Here is a 21438-nt window from a genome sequence, read left to right as displayed (position 1 = left end):
GCCTCTTTCACACACTCTGGAATAAATACCTCTGTTTCCAGCCTGGAAGAACTGCCTCCAGAGGCCTGTTACTGTTACAATCAACTCCTGATGATCGCTACAAGCTTTTAGTAAATTTAATTCATTGAACCATTACATCAAAATAAATGAAATGAAATGAAACCACACATATCCAGCTAACTTACGGTGTTTCCAGCATGACTTTACATACACTGGCCATTGTACTTAGGCAATCTGTTGTATTCTCAATTGGCAAAGTTTTGTTCTAGAAAGGTTAAAACAAAATTAACCACAGAATCAGAACAATCATTCAGTAAGCATTCAATATTTGTCTAATATATGCTTTCATTTTTAAAGGAATATTAAAAACATCACTCACTTCGGCTACAAAACATGTGGTAGCATTGCTCAGAGTTTTCAGCACTGGTGTAGCTTCTGCATAAAATAGGGACATTCTATTAGCCATCTCGTTGTTCACTTCACTCTCAATGTCGAGCTGATGAAAACACAAGGGGAACACTGTTGCTTAAGGCATCAATAGATGTTTAGAAGTCACAACAGATGGTATTCATCTGAAAAGCATGCCAATTACTGATAAAAATTGCCTTGACAAAAGAGTGAATTCTTTAAAAAGAATTTTAAAAAATCACACCTCCAGGTGCTTACTCAAAAAACCTTGCATTATCCCAAGCTATCAACATTTTTATGAAATTTGCCTTTGATGAACAAACAGATGAGCAAACACACAGGCATTCTTCAGTGAATGCAGCTCAGTGGCTGGACACACTTTCCCTTCCTGCAGAAGGTCCGATGTTCAATATCTTGGGAAGGCTGGGAAAGACCACTTACTGAAACACTGCATCGTCACTGCCAGTCAATGCTGACAATGCTCAGACTGATGGGAAAACGGTCTGAGTTGGTATAAGGCAGCTTACCACGTTCCTGTAGGTATACTTATAAACTCCTAAGGAATCATTTCACTTACATGCATATTGTTTATTCTGTTGCGACTTAATGTCCTTCTATAATAGCTGAAGTCATTCTGAATTGCTGGGTTTCTCATCTTAATAGAAAAGAAAATGAATAAAATGTTAAAAAGAGAGGCGATCAGATTTCAGCACTTTCAGGTGAACAGACAGACATGTTGGGGTCAGCAGACCACCACTTCCGACGCCTAACCTTTAGCTCATCGAAGCGAAGAGTAAAATGCAGGATTTCTGCAAACTGCTTTGCTAGGGCTTGCTCTCGCTCCAAGTGCTGAGTTGGTGTGTAGGGGGGACAAGTCAAGGACTCCAGTAAGCTCTGCAGTGCTTTCTCTGGAAAAAAGAAAAAGGAATCACACACATTTGCCTTATTTTTATTTCAAAGTGGTCGGTCAATTTATAACATGCCAACATCTACACAAGAGCTTTACTAGATCTGTTGATTGACAGAGACTTAAAAAACATACAGATTGCCTGACTTTTACTCAGTTGTTTGCAAACCTCAATGATGATGATGATGATGATTATGTATTATATTTCTATACTGCCAACAGCTGAAGCTCTCTGGGCAGTTTAAAACAAAATTGCTTTTGGAAGATCTTGCAGCAGTAAGGCAAACTGACTTTTGTGAGGCATTATCTAATCAACAAAAGCATCTGTATTTTGTCTTCACTTCATGTAAGACTATGGAATACTCCCCATTACATTTGAAATAAAATGTGAAAAATGGCTTCAGTTTATAAAGTCCTGGAAGGCCCCATATTCCTGACCCAGCCAACAAAATTCAGGTACAGGGGAGAAAAGAGAATATTCAGTTGGTCAGTGACACTGAGGGTCAATCCAGACAGGTGAAAACATGCCCCCCTGATTCTGTTGCACAAGTGACTGGTTCCACTGTGTGAACAGGACCAACTGCTTGTGAAACAGTGATTTTGTGCTTTCCTGAGGAAGCCCTCAAACACATGGAAGCACTTGCTCCTTGATTGGGGAAGTCATTGGCACAGTTCCTTTATGTTAGCTCCACCAACTTTCCTATTCCAAAAACACACAATTTCACTCTTGGAAGCGCTAAATCTTTTTTTTTTTTTCCAAAAGCTTGTGGACAGGAATTGGTGGAATGAAAGGGAACTGGTGGAAAAGGATCCCACTGGATTCTGCCGTTTATTTTATGTTTTCAGGACTCCTCCATGTTGCTGTCTCTTTCTGCTCCTTAAAGAGTATTAAAGAGACATCATTCTCTCACTGACCATAGTCTCGCAATACAATATTGTTCCTGCTGATATCAAGCAGATTTTTAAAATTAACAATAACCCTGGACATTCAAATGTACAAGTGCATTGCTGTTAAGAACATTTACAGGAAACAATGTCCAGGTGTGCTTGCATCACAGGAAAGCACAACTGCCTCAGAATGGAGCAGGAGACTGAGGATGACTTCCCTACGCATTTCTTGGGAGACTAATAGGCAGGTTCTCACCTAGTCTGAGGGAAAATTCATAGAACCGCTTCAGCCTCACAACCAGAGGGCACACTGAATTCCAGGCTCTCTCCTGAAGCTGGATATCATTTGGGTTTTGTATTGCCTGGAAAATAACAGCAACACCTTAACCAATGCTATTTGTTTTAGATGAAGATTCATACCTCATCTTTCTAATGGATGCACATTATCCAGGTGTAGGCTACCTGTTCAGTGTTGGATGAGAAGGCAGTGCACAAAAATAGCTGAAGAGAAAGACCTCAAGAATTGTCTGCCCCGTGCTGGCAGCCTACTGGGCACAACTTAAGAGGAACATAGAGGTAGACATGGAGAAAAGAGGAGATGGGGTGTCAGAAAGGGAGAAATGAAGAAAGGGGGAGGCCCCAACCACTTTAGGCCCTGGCTTTGCCCAGCTCTGGCTTCTGCCTGGCCTCTGACTGGCACGTGGCATCTCGAGACAACACAGCTATCAACAGAAAATAGGATCCCCACCTTGGTTTATTAGAAGGGGACAATCTTTACATCGAGGTTTCAACTAGTCCAGTTGATTTACTATTCTTTGTTACCCTTTCCCCCATTTCCCTCTTCCATAGGAAAAATGTGTTTGTACATTCACTGGTGCAGAAAATTGTTTTGCTCTGTCTTTGCAAAATGTCATGCCCGTTGATTGTGCTTTATACATTCAACAGCACATAATCACTGGGGAGGTTTTGAAAATAAAAACAAAAACAGAGAAAGACCACCCAACCAAACAGCCTTTAAATATCTCTTTGAAGGAACACCATTTACTCAAGCCCTGGCAGGTGTCTTAGAACAGAAACCCTTTGGCCAACACACAACACTCAGATGCTATCACTCAGTGACTGACTTATTAAGAAATAAATCTCCTGATGAAAAAACCCTTTGTAGTCTTGTACACACTATACATGTATAAACACATACACACACAGAGGCAAAATCTCTGTTTTTAATTTGGAATGCTAAAGAATGTTGCTACACATTCCAGTGAGAAAATCATTTCAGTAACTTCACGTAGTAGCTTGGCTATAGTGATGTTTTTGTCTCCTGAAAGAGGTGATTTGTACAATAACCTGGAAAATCCTCACTATTTAAAATTTTCCAGAATTAGAAACATATGGGTTTAAAAAAAAAAAACTTGGACTGCACTACTTGAGTATGCAAGGAAATCATGTAGGATGATGTTCAATTTTTCTTCTCCAGACAATTAGTTTTCATAGCATGGTATAACGCACATCTCTTATCTCTTGTCCCGCTCCTTTGTAAGACTGTAGGTCTGAAAGCATGCTTTCTGAATCCTGCAAGACGGCATTGACCTGGTTCCATACTTCCCTTTCTCCATCTGTAGGCTGAGCATCTAAACAAAACATAAAAACCCCCACACAGATATTTAAAAAAGTGTTAGACTGCAAATGTAACAGACATGAAAACACAATGCACTTCTGTAGAACCCAATACATTGGTTCCTAAATCCACATTTCACTAGCCTGCAGAAAATTCAGACAAATGCTTTAGTATTATCCCAACTATATCTAGGAATGGAATTGTTGCTCCCCGCACCTAAAAAAAAAGACCCTGTTACAAAGTTTATTTCCAAATTAAAAACAAATTTCAGATTTCAACAAATTCCAGGTAAAAGGTATCATAGAATCCACTTAGGCAAGAAAAACTGGATACCATAGAAAAGATGCAGTGGTAATCTTTCCCAACTGGTATTATTACTGGGCACTAGATGATAATGTCTACGAGGTGAGGTCACCTGCACCACTGTAGACAGATGTTTCTATGTTACTCTATAAATAATACTCAAAAAACTTCCCCACCTTCTTCCAGTACTTATCATAGTCCACTAATTCTTCCCCTTGGGTAACTATATCTGTGCCATGAGTCTTGCGAACAAGATACTAATCATAGCAAAGTTATTGCTAGAGATGGGAGGAGATGCACCATGACAACTGATTTGGATACAGACATTTTTTAAGCACTGAATTGATTAATAGTGTGTCTGCTCAACCAGTTGGCTTTTTAAATTGATGATTTCCAAGTTGGTAAGGCATTCGTGCCTCAGCACAGCCCCACTGGTATCAGTGTGAGAATCAGATTGCCTAGAGTCCTTCCTGCATCCTCCACCTTTAACCCTTAACTTAAAAGAGATGTTCACTTGATAAGTACCATGCAGCTACCCATCCTGCCTTAAAAAAATTAAAACCCCCTAAATTATAGCTTGCACAGAAGGTGCGTATGAATCTTACTAGGAATACTTTGCACAGAAAGGGAAAGCTGATCTCTTCCCTTCCAAAGAATTTGAACAAAAATCACTCCACCTGTGGAAAAGGTTCCCAAGGTTGCTTAGCATGATTTGTGAATTAGGTGACTAAACCTCGTGCCCTTGTTTTACATCCTAGCAGATTAGCATTTCAGTGCAATGTTAGAGCCAACTTCTGTTGAGAAGCATGCTTACAAGTACCCAATTTCACTAAAGCAGGCACACAACACAGCATAACTCACTGCTGTAAACCCAGGTGTATTCAAATGATTCCCAGTATTCATGGATCTGTGGTATTCTCTAGCCTCTAATAGACAATGCTGAAATAACTTAAGCTGGTCTAGTTCCTTCAGCTCTGATTTAAATAATTCAAGCCAGAAATGAACAAATCAAATGAAAATAAAGGTAAATGTCTGAAGTCTTGGAAACAACACCTGCTGTTCCCACTCCTCCACACTCCTGTAGAGAATTTAGGACACTGCTCATTGTTCAACTGGAAACCTGATCCTCCAACTTGATTCCAGCTTGATTCTTCTACATCACCTTCAGGGGGCAAGATGTGTAGAAGCTACTATTTCTTTGCATATTCACTAGAAGCTGGCAGGTGAACAGGCAACAACAGCAAGGAGAGGCATAAGACCTTCAGTGACCATTGGTTGAGCTTGGGCCTTCCAGGGTACTTGGCAGGTATACCTGTCAATGCTGATTCCAGCAGCATCAAATCATTTCAAATGCATTTATTATAAATACCAAAATGATTGGCCATTAGTCAAAGTTCTAAACATCCTGTTTGACCATGCTGTATTGAGATTCTAAGTACCTGTGCTGTAACTACCACATTATTAAGATCAGCCTAGAAGATCTGGAAAACTTGTTTGCAACACTCTGTTGACATTATACAAAAAATTGGATATGAGGACCACTTCTTTCTGAAAGCTAAAAGGAGAAGCAGGAAAATCAATTCAAAAATTTTCATCCAGATCCAGAAAAGCACATCCTGTAGAAAGCCAATCTGTTGGGAAACAGATTACAGGATGTGGATTGGTGCCACTGCCAGTAAAGAAAAGCAGCCATCTCTTCTGCATGTGGCACAGGCACGCTGTCTGGGGGGTGGGATGGAGAAAGGAATGGGCATGAGGTTTGTCTAGGCACCCCTTTCCCCTTCTCTTTCAGGGAAGACATGTGTGGTTGCTTCTTGACAGCCGTGACCACATTAAGCACTGCGCATGCACATGTCCTCTAAGCAAATGCTTGCTTCACTCATGCTTCTTTAAATCAGGAGTTCCATGAATTTATTTAAGACTCCTAAACCTTAGTATAACAAATAGAGGAGAGCTACTTTGTAGATTAGAAGAAAGCTTCCTCTGGAAGATTATTTTCTTCCTGCCTCATACACATCAGATAAATTGCTTCTAACTTTAAATGAAGCTGTAAAATCCAGCAGTACACATTTTACAAGAAAAATGCTTACTGTTAATGGCCCTATGTGCCCAAAATTCAACCTACTAGTTATTAATTTAGGCAGGTACAAGGTCTAAAGAAGCCTACAGCGGTCCTTAGTTTTAACAGGATTCATTGTAGTGGGATTCACTACAGGTGAAACGAAAAAAAAAAAAAAAACCTTCACTGGGAGGAAAACTCAGATCTGCAGCACATAATCTGAGCCAAAATCTTGCACTTGTCATGTTAGCAATTCTGGATGTCAGAATCTGGATATTTTTGTGCCTATTGTGAAACAGATGAATCCGTCAGTACCCAATACTGTATCATAATTTAGAGCCCAGATAGTCAATCTTTATACACCCTGCCTTCGCATATGAAACAAACATATGAAATCGCATATGAAACTTAACATTTGGCAAGATGATGCAGATGGTGACATTATTCCGGGGGAATCAGTCCACACCAGGGTAGTTACCTATCTGCATAGGCTGAGACTGTAGCTAGGAAACATAATTCAGAATGCAGATGGGACAAGCTTCAGTGGTTGGGAGAACTGGGACAAAGCACAGCCCTTTATTTCCTCCTGTACATAGAAAGGATTAATTGCCACTCATTCCAGGAGGAAATGTCGAGTGTGGCACTGTGTCACGTTGCTACAGTGGGAGCAATCCTGCCAATAAGGTGGCCTGGCGTCGCTGAAAGGGACACCTTGGAAGAGAAACTGTGTCCCTTTTCCTCCTTTTGACTGCAATTCCAAAACTTTGAGGCACTCAGAATCCCTCTTCCTCCTTGGGGTCAGGATAGGCCTTTACTACTCACTAAACAGATGCTGATGCAGAGTTTAGGTTCAAATCTCAAATGTGTCACACACACACATTTGATTTTTCCAAGAAGAATATGTTGATATGGAAAGGGGGCATTCATACACATCACATCAAATCTGTAATGGTATATTCCTATGAGCGGACTGTGCCCGCTGAGGTCTTGCATGTTTGGAAATCATTCCATAGTATGACTCTTTGGATATGCTAAGTCTACTTAGTGCAGGCTCACTGCAGGCCCTGCTGACTTCCAGAGGAAGGTTTCTTTATAAGCCCATTCAACCATGAGTATTCATCACCTATTCTGATGTTAAACTTTTCCAAAGAGTTATTTCTTCCTCATCCCCCTGAGCATTCACAGAATTTATCAAACTCATCATCTTGAACATCACCCTCAGTAATAAGAAAACATTAAAATGTAACTGTCACAGCCGCGTCACTAAAATAACACCTGATATCTCCATTTCAAAGCAAGGGGTGGGGAATGTGTGGCACTCCAGATGCTCTTGGACCTATACCTCCCATATCCCTTACCATTGGTCATGCTCACCAGAAGTCTATGCTTTGGTACAGTCTGTTTAATTTCATGCCAGAAATGGTTCCTTGCACTTGAAATGAATACATGCAGTAGCAAACCTGACTAATGAGTTAATGTCCCTGAATATTTATCTAAAGGTCTGGAACCTAATTATGCTACTTTGATGTTTAACTATCAGGGTTGTTTGAGAAAATACAGGTTTGAAGAAATTCTTTCAATATTTTAAAAAGTAGGCAATGATATGATACAATGACCCTTAAAATGTTCTTTTCCTAAAATTCTAGCTATGAAATACAGCAACTTATGTTTAAAAACAACTTTTTTGTTGGTGTTTAAAATGGTTTAATGTAGGAAGCAGAGCAGAAGTGTAGTATATCTTTAGTGGATGAAAGGAATTTAAAGCATTTGCTAAACAGTTTTCCATGGAATGCTAAAACTACATGCATTCAGTTGGTATGCAGAAGGACTGTATTAGCAGTATTCCAATGAAATCAGCGGTTAGAAAATTAATGTTAGACGTCTATTGCATTTCACCACAAGACTGAAAGAAAGACAAGGGAATGGCAATCAAGGGTTCACTTCACTTCAATTCTTCTTTTTATTTTTTAAAATGAATGGAGCTAATCCCACTGATTCCTACAAGGGCAATCCACAGCCTACAGATCCCTTTTGCACTCCTCATTGATTTCTTTAATTTCTGTGCTGCCCAAGAGCCAAACCTCTCTGGGTGGTGTACAATTATTTGCCTCCTCCTCTCCTCGCTGTCCTGCTTCTTTACACTGGGAGTCACTGAGCAGTACATCCATCGGCACACTGGTCTTCATTGGTTTCCTGCATGAATCAGCAGGGCAGCACAGGGAGGCATCAGATGAGATGCTAGGATCATGCTGGAGAGGTGGGCTCACTCTCCCTGTTCCTGGGGACTTTGACTGGAGGCGGTGGGGAACGCTAAGTGTATTTGCTTCACTCCAGTTAAGCATGGAAGTATGCACAAGTGAACACAGAAGTGTGTGCATGTGTGTGGGCAAAGGGAGATGAGTACATGTGCACGTGTGCAAGGGAGAAGGCTCTGCTTGATGCTGTTTCTGAGCACTAATAACGTGGCTCAACGCACCATTTGCCATGGTACATGGCTTTTGAAGGTGAAAGATTGCCCGTCCCCTGCATTAATTCAAAATTAAGTAAAGGCAAGAAAAGTGTCATACAAACCATGGTTTAGCATCATCCTTTATATGACAGGTCTATCCCATCTACTCATTTTAGTCTTTTGGATACAGACATATCAACATTCAACTTATAACTTGGAATTTTTCAGTGTCTTTTGTTATGATATTTATGCTTTTAAATGATGAGGAGGGATATCTATTCCCATAGATATAACAGTGACACTTTTCTGCCTAACAGAATTTTAGCAGGTTCCCAGTAGTGTGCCTTTGCATGTGTCAGTAAAATCTAAAGGGCAAAAAAATAGCCTACAAGTCCCTTTAGGATACAGCACAAACCACTGATAATGACCAATTTGTACAGACCATGGTGAGGGGAACACAGAAAGTGAATGTACAATCTGGACACTCTCTGGCTCTCCCCACTGGTACAACCCAGGAAGGAAATTAAGGTCTCAAAAGAGCACTTGCTAACATTCATTAAAACTTCTTTTTACAGGCAATAACAAACAAACACATTCTAAAGTATAAGCTGCTGGGCAGAGCAGTCTTCTGCCAAGCATCCTGGCAATGTTAGCCCATCCTTTTAATTATGCTAACATTTAAAAAACATTTATGATTTTGGACAAACTGCGCACATCTAGCTTCCAAAACAAAGCAGGAAAAGTATAAGTGGTGTGCACTGTACTGCTTCTATAGCAGATTAATACATGCAATTTATTAGGAAAAATAAGGATGATGATGATAAAAGAATGCAAGCCAGGCAAGAAGCTTTGCTCACTTTCAAAGTCAAGGAAAAAATTTGGCCCTTGATCAAACTCTGTGCAAGTGAGAACTTTTAAAAGGTTCCCCATTTGGTTCCTGAAAAATAGAAAAGGAACAGGAAAGGTGCTCAGAACAAATCTTGAAAGCATTGTGTCAGATCATTTGTACTGCTTGAACATTTATCTGTCAAAGCAAATCAGGCTTAAACATTCCTTCTCAACCAGCTCCTAAGTCAGGGAAAATGACGTTCCAATCTTTGAACTTACTTTCAAAATCCAGGAAAAAATGTGGGTAGTTTTCAATTTCCCTGGTAAGGACCTTAAGAAGATTACCCATACCAGCAAACCTAGTGAATGCAACAAAATCATAAAGAGTTATATATGCAAAATTAGAAGGTTGAAAAAGTAAGGGCTTGACATGCACTGCTATCATTATTTCAAATTGCAATAATCATGTCCAAGCTGTTTTCTAGATCAATGCTAAAAGTCAGGTGGCGTAAGAAAGACTTACTGGGAATGGTTTAGTAGTGGCCAGCTATGGAAGAACCCAAATATGGAACAGGGCATGTAGAAATTAAATTTCATTACTGAGACTGGATAATCTTTGAGAGAGTTTGAGGTTTTTACATAATAATTTGAGTTAGGTATTACATAATAATAATGTATTTCTCTATTTCAACATCAATTCATACTATTTGGGATTGTAACTAGCCATTAGTTCGTTTAAAAACAAATAGCTGATTACTGTGTTCTCCTTTCTGACTATTGATATGCCATGAACGGTTTTGTTGTTATATGTAGGCAACATGTAAAAATATTACTGGGCAAAAAACTTGTCCTAAGTTGGTGCTAGAAATTAAAAGAAAAATTCTATATGCTTCTAAATGGCCAGGTTTCAGTAATGAATGTGCAGGAAGGGTTCAACACAGCATCCATCTGTTCCATTGCAAACAACAGGAGCCACTCCAATATTACAGGAAAGGGTATCCTATGGAGCGGAGGCCTGTAAAGGTAGCCTCATAAGGAATTAATCTCTTGTATTCCAAGCAGCTCGGCCACTTGCACACAGGGCGTGGACAATAGGGGGTTAGGCCAAATGCAGTGATGAAACTGGTTGCTGCTCTGCAGCCTTTGTTATCCTGCCAGAACTGATTTGCGAAACTCGGTGAATCTCAGGTACAGCATGGCTTAAAACCATGCCATCAGCATTAAAATATGCTGGACCCTCTCTAAGAGCAGGTATGTCAAACCCTTTCAATTAGTATCATTTTGCATACAATGTATTAAAACATGCCAGACCAAACATAACTCTTCAGAAAGCATAACCAGTTTATAAGAAAGTAAGGAACAAATGCACATCTACTTTTCAAATCAAGGCTTTACTGGAGTAAAATAATTTAGAAAGCAATCATACCTCATTGAAATAAATTTTAGACTTGATCCCATCATTTCTTCCCACTGTGACCCATCTTATCATGCATGTGTCACACAAAGAACACAAGGACCATGCTAAAAACAACACCCGCCCCCAACATTTTGAAAGACAATCCATCTCAGAATATGATTTAATTAGGGGTGTCATGCTTCCAAACTTTAATTTAAAAACCACAACTTACCTCATTATGAGAATGAAATCAGATTACAGTCCCAAAATATAATTTGGTCCCAAAGCCATAAACCACTTTACTTAATCACAGGGTACTATTAGTAAAGGCATTCGCTTGATCCCATAGATTCAAACACTTGTGGCTCTATTTCTGACTTCACCAATAGTGTTCAGATCTAACACAAACATAGCAGTACTTTCCCCAGAAATGAATGAACCAGAGCCGGACAGGCCCTGCCAGACAAAGCCCACTCTACCAGGTAAAACGGTGGCTTCTCGTCAAGGATGGTTGGTATGGGATGGCACCTGGTATGACCCGATGTGTAATGTGTGAAAGGGCGTTAAGAAGGACCTCCTTGTGTTGGATGTCTTCAGAAGTCCAGGAAAAAGAAACTGAAAGTACCTTTTACCTTGGGTTCCCTACTCTTCTCTGTAACTTCCAAAACAGAGTGCAAGCATTTGCCTTTTGAAGAAATGGGAACAGGTGTGCCAATATTAACACCATATATCTGTTTTCTATGAAATCTGCTATAAGTTTAAAGCAGCTCCTTCAGAGCAGAGAGAGTCATTTTTAAAAATAAATATGTTTTCTATATTTCTACATAGAAATAGAAATTCCTATGCTACTGCCTCAGTGCCACACAGGTATGTAGAAATTCCCAGTGGGAAGATTGTTTCCTCCCCTTTGAACCTGGTAGTGATGACCAACAGACAATGTATTCCCCCCACCCTGATAGCTTTTTCTCCATCATTCCGATTCATCACCTATTCACACCATCTCACACCCCAATTCACCAGAATTGGGGTGCAACTTCTCACACACACACACTCAAAATACATGTGTTAGCCAGTGATCATCTTTCCACACATGCACACAAGCACTCCATGTATGCATCACACATGAGTGCATATAGGCATGTATATATGCATGCCCCTCCTCCTTCTCCGTAGTGGAAGCACACAAAATGCCACTCACTGTTTTCCAGGATTCCTATGAAATACTCCCTACGGCCTTTCTCTCTCTCTCTCTCTCTCTCTCTCTCTCTTGCCTACCACAGAGGCTGCTCTCAGTGGGCTCCATTCAAGGGTTCTCCCTTTCCCCTGGCTTCCCTAATTCCCCAGCTGACTTACTGAAGTAGCCCCCACTTCCTTTCTTTACAACCACCCAGCTTGCCAGACACAAGCAACAAGAGTCCATTTTTCTTGCCCTTTTTTTGGTAGCTGTGCCTGTTGCAGAGGCAAGTTCTGACCTGCAGCTTTTCACCATCTTTTTGCCTGCAAGTAACTTTGGGCTCCGTGTGTGGCCCAGGGACATTCAGGGGAAATTAGGATAGAATTGGCTGGAGGCTCTAACTTCGCTTTGTTATAAGACAAAATATTATTTAAAAAAAGAAATAAAAAGCAGGAAAGGTAGGGCACCCAAGCAGGTTCCAAGAAAGATGCCTGAGAACCTACTAGTATCCGTGAACAATAGGCTGCCAACCCACGTGACACAAATGGACTCTGCATCCACCGACTGGATGCCACTTCTACACTTCTGGAGGCTATAAGTGCTGGTTTAAATCCCATTGTGGCTTCCATGTAATGGCAGTGAACAAATCAGCAGGCAGTCGCATTTGAGTCAATACTCCTTGGGTGGAAACAGTGAATTAAATCAGCTCTTGAAACGATCTTGCAGCAGCAGCAGAAAATCGGCCTTATTCTGCAATCTGATGTAGACTTCTTGAGGAAGTAGGATGCACTGTATGAACTGGGCTTGTTTCTGAAGATACATGCACAGGACTGTGATACAGCCTCCACCTCTCACATCATTTCAGATAGGATGAACATATGATTACACAATGCTTCCTAAATGTCAAATTTAGTTCACAGAACTAAACACCTACCCTTTGCTGTCCAACATGATGGGGAGGGTACAAAAAGAAATAGAAAGGGCTGCAATTAAACATGGAACTGTCACATTCAACATAACAATGCTTTGAAACATTATCATTATTTTAAAATAACCAAAAAAGAATAAATAATGATTTAAAATGTAGTTATCTAGGTCTGCCAACTGTAGGTACTGGTTTTTCTTCCATATAGCAAATAAAACTGGCAGAAGCAGTTCTGGGGGAGAATATCCACAGAACAGTATAGTATAAAACATGAAGTTTAATTGCAATTCCCACCCATGCTGGGTAGAAAATGCAAAGAATTGCAGCACTATTTTTTCCTATCTAAATATACACTGGATTGTATCCATAGATTGCAATCCTATATTCAATGACCTGGGAACAAGTCTTGTTGAATTCAGTGGGATTTAAATTTTGAGCAGACATCTATAGGATTGTACTGTTAATAAATCCAAACTAAAAATGTTTCAAGAAAAAATGATTCTGTGTCTCATTAAAATGTAAGCTCTCATTTTGGGAATCATTCTCATTTGAATCATCATAAGGATGATTCAGTACAATGATAAATTGTGGTTGAGAATTAAATTACACAAAAGCATGAAACTGAAAAACAGCAACAGGCAACAGTAACCTGATTTAGATATCTGGTATAATAATGAAACAGTGAAAAATGTGAAAATATTAGAAACAGTAAATTGGCAACAGTAAATGGATTTTCCTTGGCAACAGTAAATGGATTTAAATATCTTGGTGTAATAACAGAAAATCATGAAAAATATGAAACTATTATTGTCGTGAGACAGAAAAAATACTTTTCTTTCATTTTTCTTTCACTGAATGCAATCTAAAATAAAAGAGCATTTTATTTTATTTCACTTCATTTCTATACCACCTCTGGGCAGCTTTCTGAAGCTCTCTGGGTAATATACAATGATAACTAAAACACAATAAAAATACCTTTACTTTTCTAAACTTTCCCAAGAATAGATCTGTGAACAATCCCAACAAATATACATGATAATCAATATATGTCAGAAGAACAGAAGCTTATTGTCAGAGACCAAGCAGGAACTATTTGCAACCTGCATGATATATTACAACAGACTTTACTAACTGAGGCATGTTCATCTTAGAACAAGAGAAAGAGGTCAGTTCATGAGATCAGGAGAAATGCATTAAGTTGACCTTTGATTAAAGGACACTGCTCTCCAAATTTGTTTATTTATTTATTTTCCAATTTATATCCTGCCTTTTTCCTACAAAGGGCTCAAGGCAGCTTACATCATTCTCCTCTTCCATCTTATCCCCACAACAACAACCCTGTGAGGTAGGTTGGGCTGAGAGTCTGTGACTGGCCCAAAGTCACCCAGTTGGCTCCATGGCGGAGCGGGGACTCGAACCCAGATCATCTGAGTCCCAGTCCCACGCTCTTAACCACTACACCACACTGGCTCTCTTAATTCAGGCTTCTCCAGCTTTGAATAATGTCCTCCTTCTAATGTCCCACTAGAAGTAATGCAACCAAGTTCACATTTTCTGTTCATTACAGGCGTGAACCCATTGAAATTCTTCCTGATACTCTGGCTCCCTTATGATCTCATCCTTAGGAAAGAGAGAGAGACATACCAGTGTCTTATGTTCATGCACATGTAAGAGAAGTCCTGCTCTGTTTTCCACATCACCTTAACTTCCACAACACCTTAACATCACCTGCTCAGGGACACCTCTGCTACAGAAAGTGTCAAAGGAAAAGAGGAGTATACTTCCTGTGTATCTTGATGAATTCCTAAGTCCAAAACATCATACATCCTCTTCTAGAAGCTTCATGGGCAGATGTTGAAATATTGCAGAAAAGATGGATTTTAAAGTATCCCATAGGGCAACTACTATAGAAAACAACAATGGCCCCACAATTACCACATTTGAAACCTACCTGACAAGTATGACAAACCCCTCATTTTATCAAAAATGACTTACAGCCAAATATCTAAATGCACAAAAGGATTCATTCACACATATGCTAAACTGGGTCAGCTAGATGAGATGTGAAATGCATAGTTCCATTTCACATATGTTTTGGGCTGTTGCTTTTGTTTTATTTATTTTAAAATGAAGCTGTAGAGTGCCCCAAATCAGGAATCATAAGTTTCATTTATCATCACGTTAGATCCACAGGCCACCTTTAAAGTTCTTCAAATACTGCCCTTCAAGCCCCCATGCTTGCCTCAATTCTCCCATTCGCCTCAGTGACAGGAGCATTCCCCTCAGGTATGCAGTACTCCCAATCCTGAAAGGACTGAGGGAGGCTACAGGCTTATAACTCCACGTAAACTTTGAATTCTTATAGTGTGGTGAATGAGGATGGTTTTAACTTCCTGTATTTGTGCATGATCAGCCGGCTTATGACTTTTCCTTAGCTGCTCTGTACATGACTGAACTATTATTACATGAAAATTGCTTCACTTGGAAGTGTGCAAGCAACCATGGTTCCCATGCTGTTGCCCAACATCTCAAATTAAACTAGAGAAACTGAAAGCAATTTCAAGGAAGTTCCACAGTGAAAACTAGGAGGCTTAACTATAGATGAGATCAACCTTTGAGTGGCTGAAATAAGCTTTGCAGAGGTCAACAGTGCTTACTTCCAAGTAAGTCAGTAGAGAATCACTGCCTTGAACAAACATCTTCTCTCTCAAATAACTACTTTCCCACGTTTTCCAAAACAAAACAATTGACAAGGAAAGTAATCTGTGCATCCTTTCCATCTGTTCAGAAAGTCCTTTGGTCGGTTTCTTCTTTTTAAATACAGTCTTGACTCATCTTTCACAGCCAGCCCAGAGGAAAATAAATGACGCCTACGTGAGACATAAAAAGCTGGAGCTGTCCAACCCATGCACACTTTTTATTATTAATAGTGAACAGATCATTTCACAGCTAGACACATATTAACGAGCAAAAACTATCACCTCTGTATAATATCCTGGCTGAAACAGTAGAAATTTTTGGGCAAGACATCAATCAGGTTTAACTAGACAGCAGTTTAAGATTCTCCAGTCCTGTTCAATCCATTTATATGGTAAAAATTCTTATTATATCTTGTTATGAACCTATTGCCTAGAAAAGGCAAAGTAATGACTAGTCTGGGGAACTGATTTTTAAAAACAGCTCCCAAATACAAGCAAGCATACACTCCAAGTTAAAAACTGTAAAATATAAATAGTGAATTTTGCGTGCCTATGAAATAAATAAATAAATAAGTGCATGTTTAGAGCAGTGCTTAAAAATGAGAAGCTAGAAATTGATCTCAATTCTGCAGCAGTAAAATTTGTACAGTAGGATCTTGTTAAGACAATTAAATGTATACAACATGTCACTTACATATTCATGATCGAGTTAGTGCTAAAAATGCTACTTTTAATTCATGACAAACCCACATGATGATTAATCATAGACAGACACCCTTTATGGCAAATATCATTTGCTTCTTTTATAATGCTAGATGCACATGACTAAAGTGATCTGTTATACAAAGAAAACAGACATTGTTTAGTGATGTGAGCAAAGTTAAACATATGCACAGAAGTGGACATTGTGCAGTTGTTTGGACAACCCTGCAGTGCTACACAGTGGATTTCCTGTGAAGGAGACATTTAAAACTCGCAGACCAGTCTATAGACATTTGCTCATTCAATGTGGCTTCACAAGAAGGAAGGGGGGGGGGAGTTACACAGGCTAAGTGAGGACTTTGTTAATTACACAGTGCCCTCTGCTGTTTGATGCTGAAACAAAAAGAGAAAGAAATACATCTTTTTCCTAAATGTTTTCAAGCAAGCATTCCATGTTATTGGTGCTATACTCAACAAAAAGGATATTCACAAGTTACACGTAACATTAAAAAGCTTGAAAACAATGTAGGAAAATATTTTGATGGTTCCTAAGTAGCTTCTGTATTGACAATGTCCTGTGCAGCATTAGCAATTTGACATAAAAAAATCTAAATAGGTAATGACTATCACTTAAAATAAAATAGCTTGAAAATAAACAATGTGGGATAATGTTTTGATGTTTTCCAAGTAGCTTGAATATTGACAATATTCTTTCTGGCATTAGCAATTTGACATTAAAAATAGGTTATGATTGCCAGTTTAACTTGACCTTCAGTGAAAATGAACAGTGTTCATATAAATTCATATAAATTCTTTATATGAACAGTGTTCATATAAAGTCAAAATTAATCAAGAAACATAAAAAAGAGGAGACTCTAGGTGAAATAAACTTGAAATATTCCCGGTTTTTTTATTTATATCCCACCAATTTTCCTTCCAAGGAACTCAAGACAGCTTACATACAAGAATTTTTCTTCCTATGGTAAAATCTAGACAGCAAGTGATTCTTGACTGTTCATTGCATTTGAAAATTCCCAAGCTCCAGAGCCAATAAAATCCAAGCATCTTTCAGAGGTGCCTCTTTCCTTACATAGATGCAGAGTGGGGAAAGTGTGACCTCCAGATGTAAAGTCCTCTGGCACTCCCATCAGCCCTACCAGCACAGCCAATAGTGATGTTAGGAGTATCAGCCCACCAACATCTGGGATGCCAGGTGTTCCCCATCTCTCACATAGATGGTTACTCTTAGGAGGCAGTGACCCACAGGGAGGAAACACAGAGTGAGGAATGCATGGTTTTATTGAGAAAGACCAGCCCAAAAGGATAGAAATAATTTGAGGTGATGATGGAGCATTACTGCCATGAGGTACTTCTACTAACTCATTCCTATTGTTAGGAGAAGGGGAACAGGTGATCTCTCGCTCTCTTTCTTAGAGGTTACTATGAAGCTGTTATAATTGTTATAGTATAAAGCTGATAGCAGAGATACTGCTGAAATCTGAGCTTGTGCTATGGCTGGACATACTATCTGAGTTCACACATGACATTAACCCACAGTATGTGTTGCTGACCTTTGGGCTATTGTGTGAATTCAGCTGCAGTAATAAACCATGGTTTGTTATTCACAAACGACTCAGAAAGCAAGCCTATGATTTGTTGTCGGCTTGCAAACTTTAATTTAAACCATAATGAGCTGTTGTTAGTGATAAAGTCAGAACCATGAGTTGTTACTGGGTTGCTTCAGAAGGTTACTGAGACAGTGGGCAAAAGTGATCGACAAACAGCTGTTCTATATGCTAGCACTGCACCACTGTAAAGGCATTACGGATACAAGGAAGGAGTAGTTGGCAGTAGAGGGAAACACAGATGTCAGATTGAGAATACAAACAAAACCTAGGTAGAGCAACAATGGTTAAATAAACCATGGGATAACATTATATATGAACCAGGTCATGGTCAAAGCATACAGACACATGACACAGCAACCTTGTTTGCATAGTACAGTACCTTGTTAAATACCTCATAGGCTGTTGGGCATGAACAAAGAACAGGTGCAGTGCCTGCAAAGCATCCGACACTCCTGCTTTTCCTTAACAACAAGTGATTGCTCCATTCTATGTTGCATAGCATGTTGTACAAACCCATGGGCTGCTCTGTCATGTGACTGGCTAAGTATTTATTTAATTGCAGAATTCAGCAATCAATGCTAACCCCCTTCCCCTTAAAAGCAAACTGAAACTAAGCCCATCTAGGTGCCATAAACATATACAAATACAAGAAGAAGAGATTGCAGTTAGAGGAGTCATCCACTAAGTGGCAATATTAGCCAGCCAAAGTTTTAAGAAGGCCAAAAAAATTGCATTGCAGATACTTGTTTTAAAAAAAAATGTGGGTATATTGGGTAATCAGTATTTCCTATTATAGATGGCAATCTATAACCAATAATAGTCTGTACAAATATGAACAAGACTAGGTCAGCATATTTACTTTCAGAGTCAATGGAGAGAAAGAGGTCATCCACAAAAGGTCACCCCCCAAAACCCCAGGATCTGGTAATCAAAATTTATGGGGTGGGGAGGGGGGTAGGTGTTTTTGTTTTCAAGGCTAGATCATAAAATGTATTTATCATGGAAACAAAATGATGAATAATAGCCGTTGTTACTATTTTTATATAATGTACTGGCAAACATAAATGCCACTCCAACTGACATTTCATTCAATTAAAAATTAACTAACACTTCAAGATTTTAAAAAGACCAGACAGAACAATCCAAGTCAATAATGTGAGCTGTGAATCAGGGTGTAAAGGAGTGATTCCCAAAGTGGGTGGCAACAGAAAGACTGTGGTGGGGGTGGATGGGGACAGAGATTGTTTTAAATTTGCAGTAGAGCAAAGGACCTAATAGAAAGTAGGGGTGACAGGGTTGTTGCCTAAGAGGACAAGAGGCTGCAGCCCAAACAAGTTTGCGGACCAATGGCCTAAAGCAACAGATGGAAGTTTCTCATGTAATTTTGCCAAATGTAGGGATGGGCACATATTCCATCCCTGCAGACAATGAGAAAGAACTCTCTCTGTTCTTTGCAGAACTATATAACTGGACCGTGTCCCTTATGTTCAGGTGAGCATGACACAAGCAGGAAACAACCAGAAGCAATATGTAATTAGTAAAACTAGACAGGAGCTGATAATCTTATATGAACTGGTCTACTTACTTTTAAATACTGATGGATTCCTTTGCAAATGCGTAGAAGGATCAGTGCTCACACCTGCAGTACTTGGAATTGCTTTTAAAAGCATTCCTGCCCATAGGCATTCGGGAAGCTGTCTTGAGTCTGATCCTTGGCAACTCTAGCCCAGGACTGCTGAGCAGTTTTCCCAGCCCTACCTGGAGATGCCAAGGATTGAACTAAGGACCTTCTACAACAATGCAAAGTAGGTGCCCTGGCATTGAGTTATGACTCCTCCTCAAATAATAAATTTCTAAGACCACTTTAGATCTGTAGGGATATTTGGCAGCTAATTAAGGTGTGAGTGCTGTGCTTTTACTGCCAACATTAACTTTGTCATTCCTAACTACCTAAAGCCTATTTCCTTTCCATATGGGTTTTATTACATTTTCAGATGACAGTGAATTTTACTGGCACATTCCCCCCCCCCCCCCCGCTTTTTTCTTCTTTCATTCCTGTCTAAATGTTTCAGCAAAAAAGAAAAAGAAGAAAGAATGAAAAAAAAAAAAGAGTGCTTCTCCATACATCCTTTTCTTCACTGTCCCATTCCATCTGGCAGGGTTGGTTTATAATTCCTCTAATCATCAACAAACTTCCCTGGTACTATTTTGTTGGGAATAGTATCAGAGATGGACACTTTGTGGCCACTTCAGATGTTTTCACAGAATCATAGAATAGTAGGGTTGGAAGGGGCCATGAAGGCCATCAGGTCCAACCTGCAGCTGTTTCAGACACCAATTTACACCATCCCACTAAGATGACTGTCCAGTTTCCTTTTGAATGTCTCTATTGTGGGAGATCCCATGACTTCCCTAGGCCAGCAGTTCCCAAAATATGTTCCTGGGAACTGTAAGGTTCTGCCAAAAAACCATCAAAAATAAATTTTAAAACAGATTTTAAAATGAAACCACACAAGGCCAACTATTAGATTGACAGTTGGCATCCAAGAAGCAAACAAGGAAATGCATCATGCCATTTGGTTCCTAGGGCTTTATTGTGTAGTGTTGGGAATAAGCAAAAGAATTCATTAGACATATTACCATGTAATTGCTTCATTCATTCATTATATTTAAAACATTTTCTTTTTATTGCCAAACCTTCTATGTTATACAAAGCACTCAGGCAATAGCAGCAGATAAGAGAAGGAAGAACATCATGGGTTCACAATGCTTAGTAAAAATCAGGAATAGAGTTAGGTTCTATGCCCAGTTCTCTCAGTCCTTCCACACAGGGCAGTGTTTCCAAATCCTGGACCATTTTTGTTGCCCTCCACTGGTCCCTTTCTAATTTCCCTGCATATTTCTTAAATCTTGGTGCCCAGAACTGGACACAGTATTCCAGATGAGGTCTCACTAGTGAGGCATATACGGAAATTACTACTTCTCGTGATTTGGAAGTAATACTTCTATTAATGCATCCCAAAATAGTGTTTGCTCTTTTTGAAGCTGCATCACGTTGTTGGCTCGTATTTAGCCTGTTATCCACAATAACTCCAAGGTCTTTTTTTTTTTTTTCAGTTCCGTAGAGCCACATATTCCCCACCTTGTATCAATACATTTGGTTTCTTTTTCCTAGGTAGAGGACTTGGCACTTGTCCCCATTGAATCTCATTCTGTTGCTCTCAGCCCAGTGTTCAATCTTATCTAGATTGCCCTGGATCTCCTGTCTTCCATGGTGTTAGCTATTCCAGCCAATTTTGTATCATCTGCAAATATGATTATCTTTCCTTGTACTTCCTCATCCAAATCATTAATAAAGATGTTGAAGAGCACTGGTCCTAGGACGGAGCACCCCACTAGTTATCCCCTTCCAGCCTGAGAAGATGCCATTGATGAGTACTCTGTGTGTCCGATT

At 39.5% G+C, this 21438-nt stretch overlaps 1 protein-coding gene across 8 annotated transcripts in view; it reads right to left on the bottom strand.

Annotated features, from left to right (window-relative positions):
* Positions 1 to 21438, bottom strand: part of CYRIA (CYFIP related Rac1 interactor A) — a 139361-nt gene that overhangs the window by 9684 nt on the left and 108239 nt on the right. For 3 of the 8 annotated variants that reach the window (XM_044445120.1, XM_044445116.1, XM_044445117.1), the window contains exons 4-10: positions 9740 to 9819; positions 3713 to 3834; positions 2460 to 2565; positions 1180 to 1316; positions 986 to 1063; positions 380 to 496; positions 186 to 265 (exon numbers count right to left, since the gene is read on the bottom strand). In XM_044445120.1, the coding sequence (XP_044301055.1) occupies positions 186 to 265; positions 380 to 496; positions 986 to 1063; positions 1180 to 1316; positions 2460 to 2565; positions 3713 to 3834; positions 9740 to 9809 (710 nt within the window). In that variant the 5' untranslated portion in view covers positions 9810 to 9819. Of the gene's footprint in view, positions 1 to 185; positions 266 to 379; positions 497 to 985; positions 1064 to 1179; positions 1317 to 2459; positions 2566 to 3712; positions 3835 to 9489; positions 9570 to 9739; positions 9820 to 21438 lie in introns of all 8 variants that reach the window. The other 5 variants (XM_044445115.1, XM_044445114.1, XM_044445113.1 and 2 more) reach the window with 4 other exon arrangements.

This window comes from Varanus komodoensis, unplaced genomic scaffold (genome assembly GCF_004798865.1).
Source record: "Varanus komodoensis strain SLA01 unplaced genomic scaffold, ASM479886v1 scaffold47, whole genome shotgun sequence".
In the NCBI taxonomy this organism is placed as follows: Eukaryota; Metazoa; Chordata; class Lepidosauria; order Squamata; family Varanidae; genus Varanus; species Varanus komodoensis.
The sequence above is the reverse complement of the archived record's forward strand: the minus strand, read 5'-3'. Positions and strand labels throughout refer to the sequence as shown.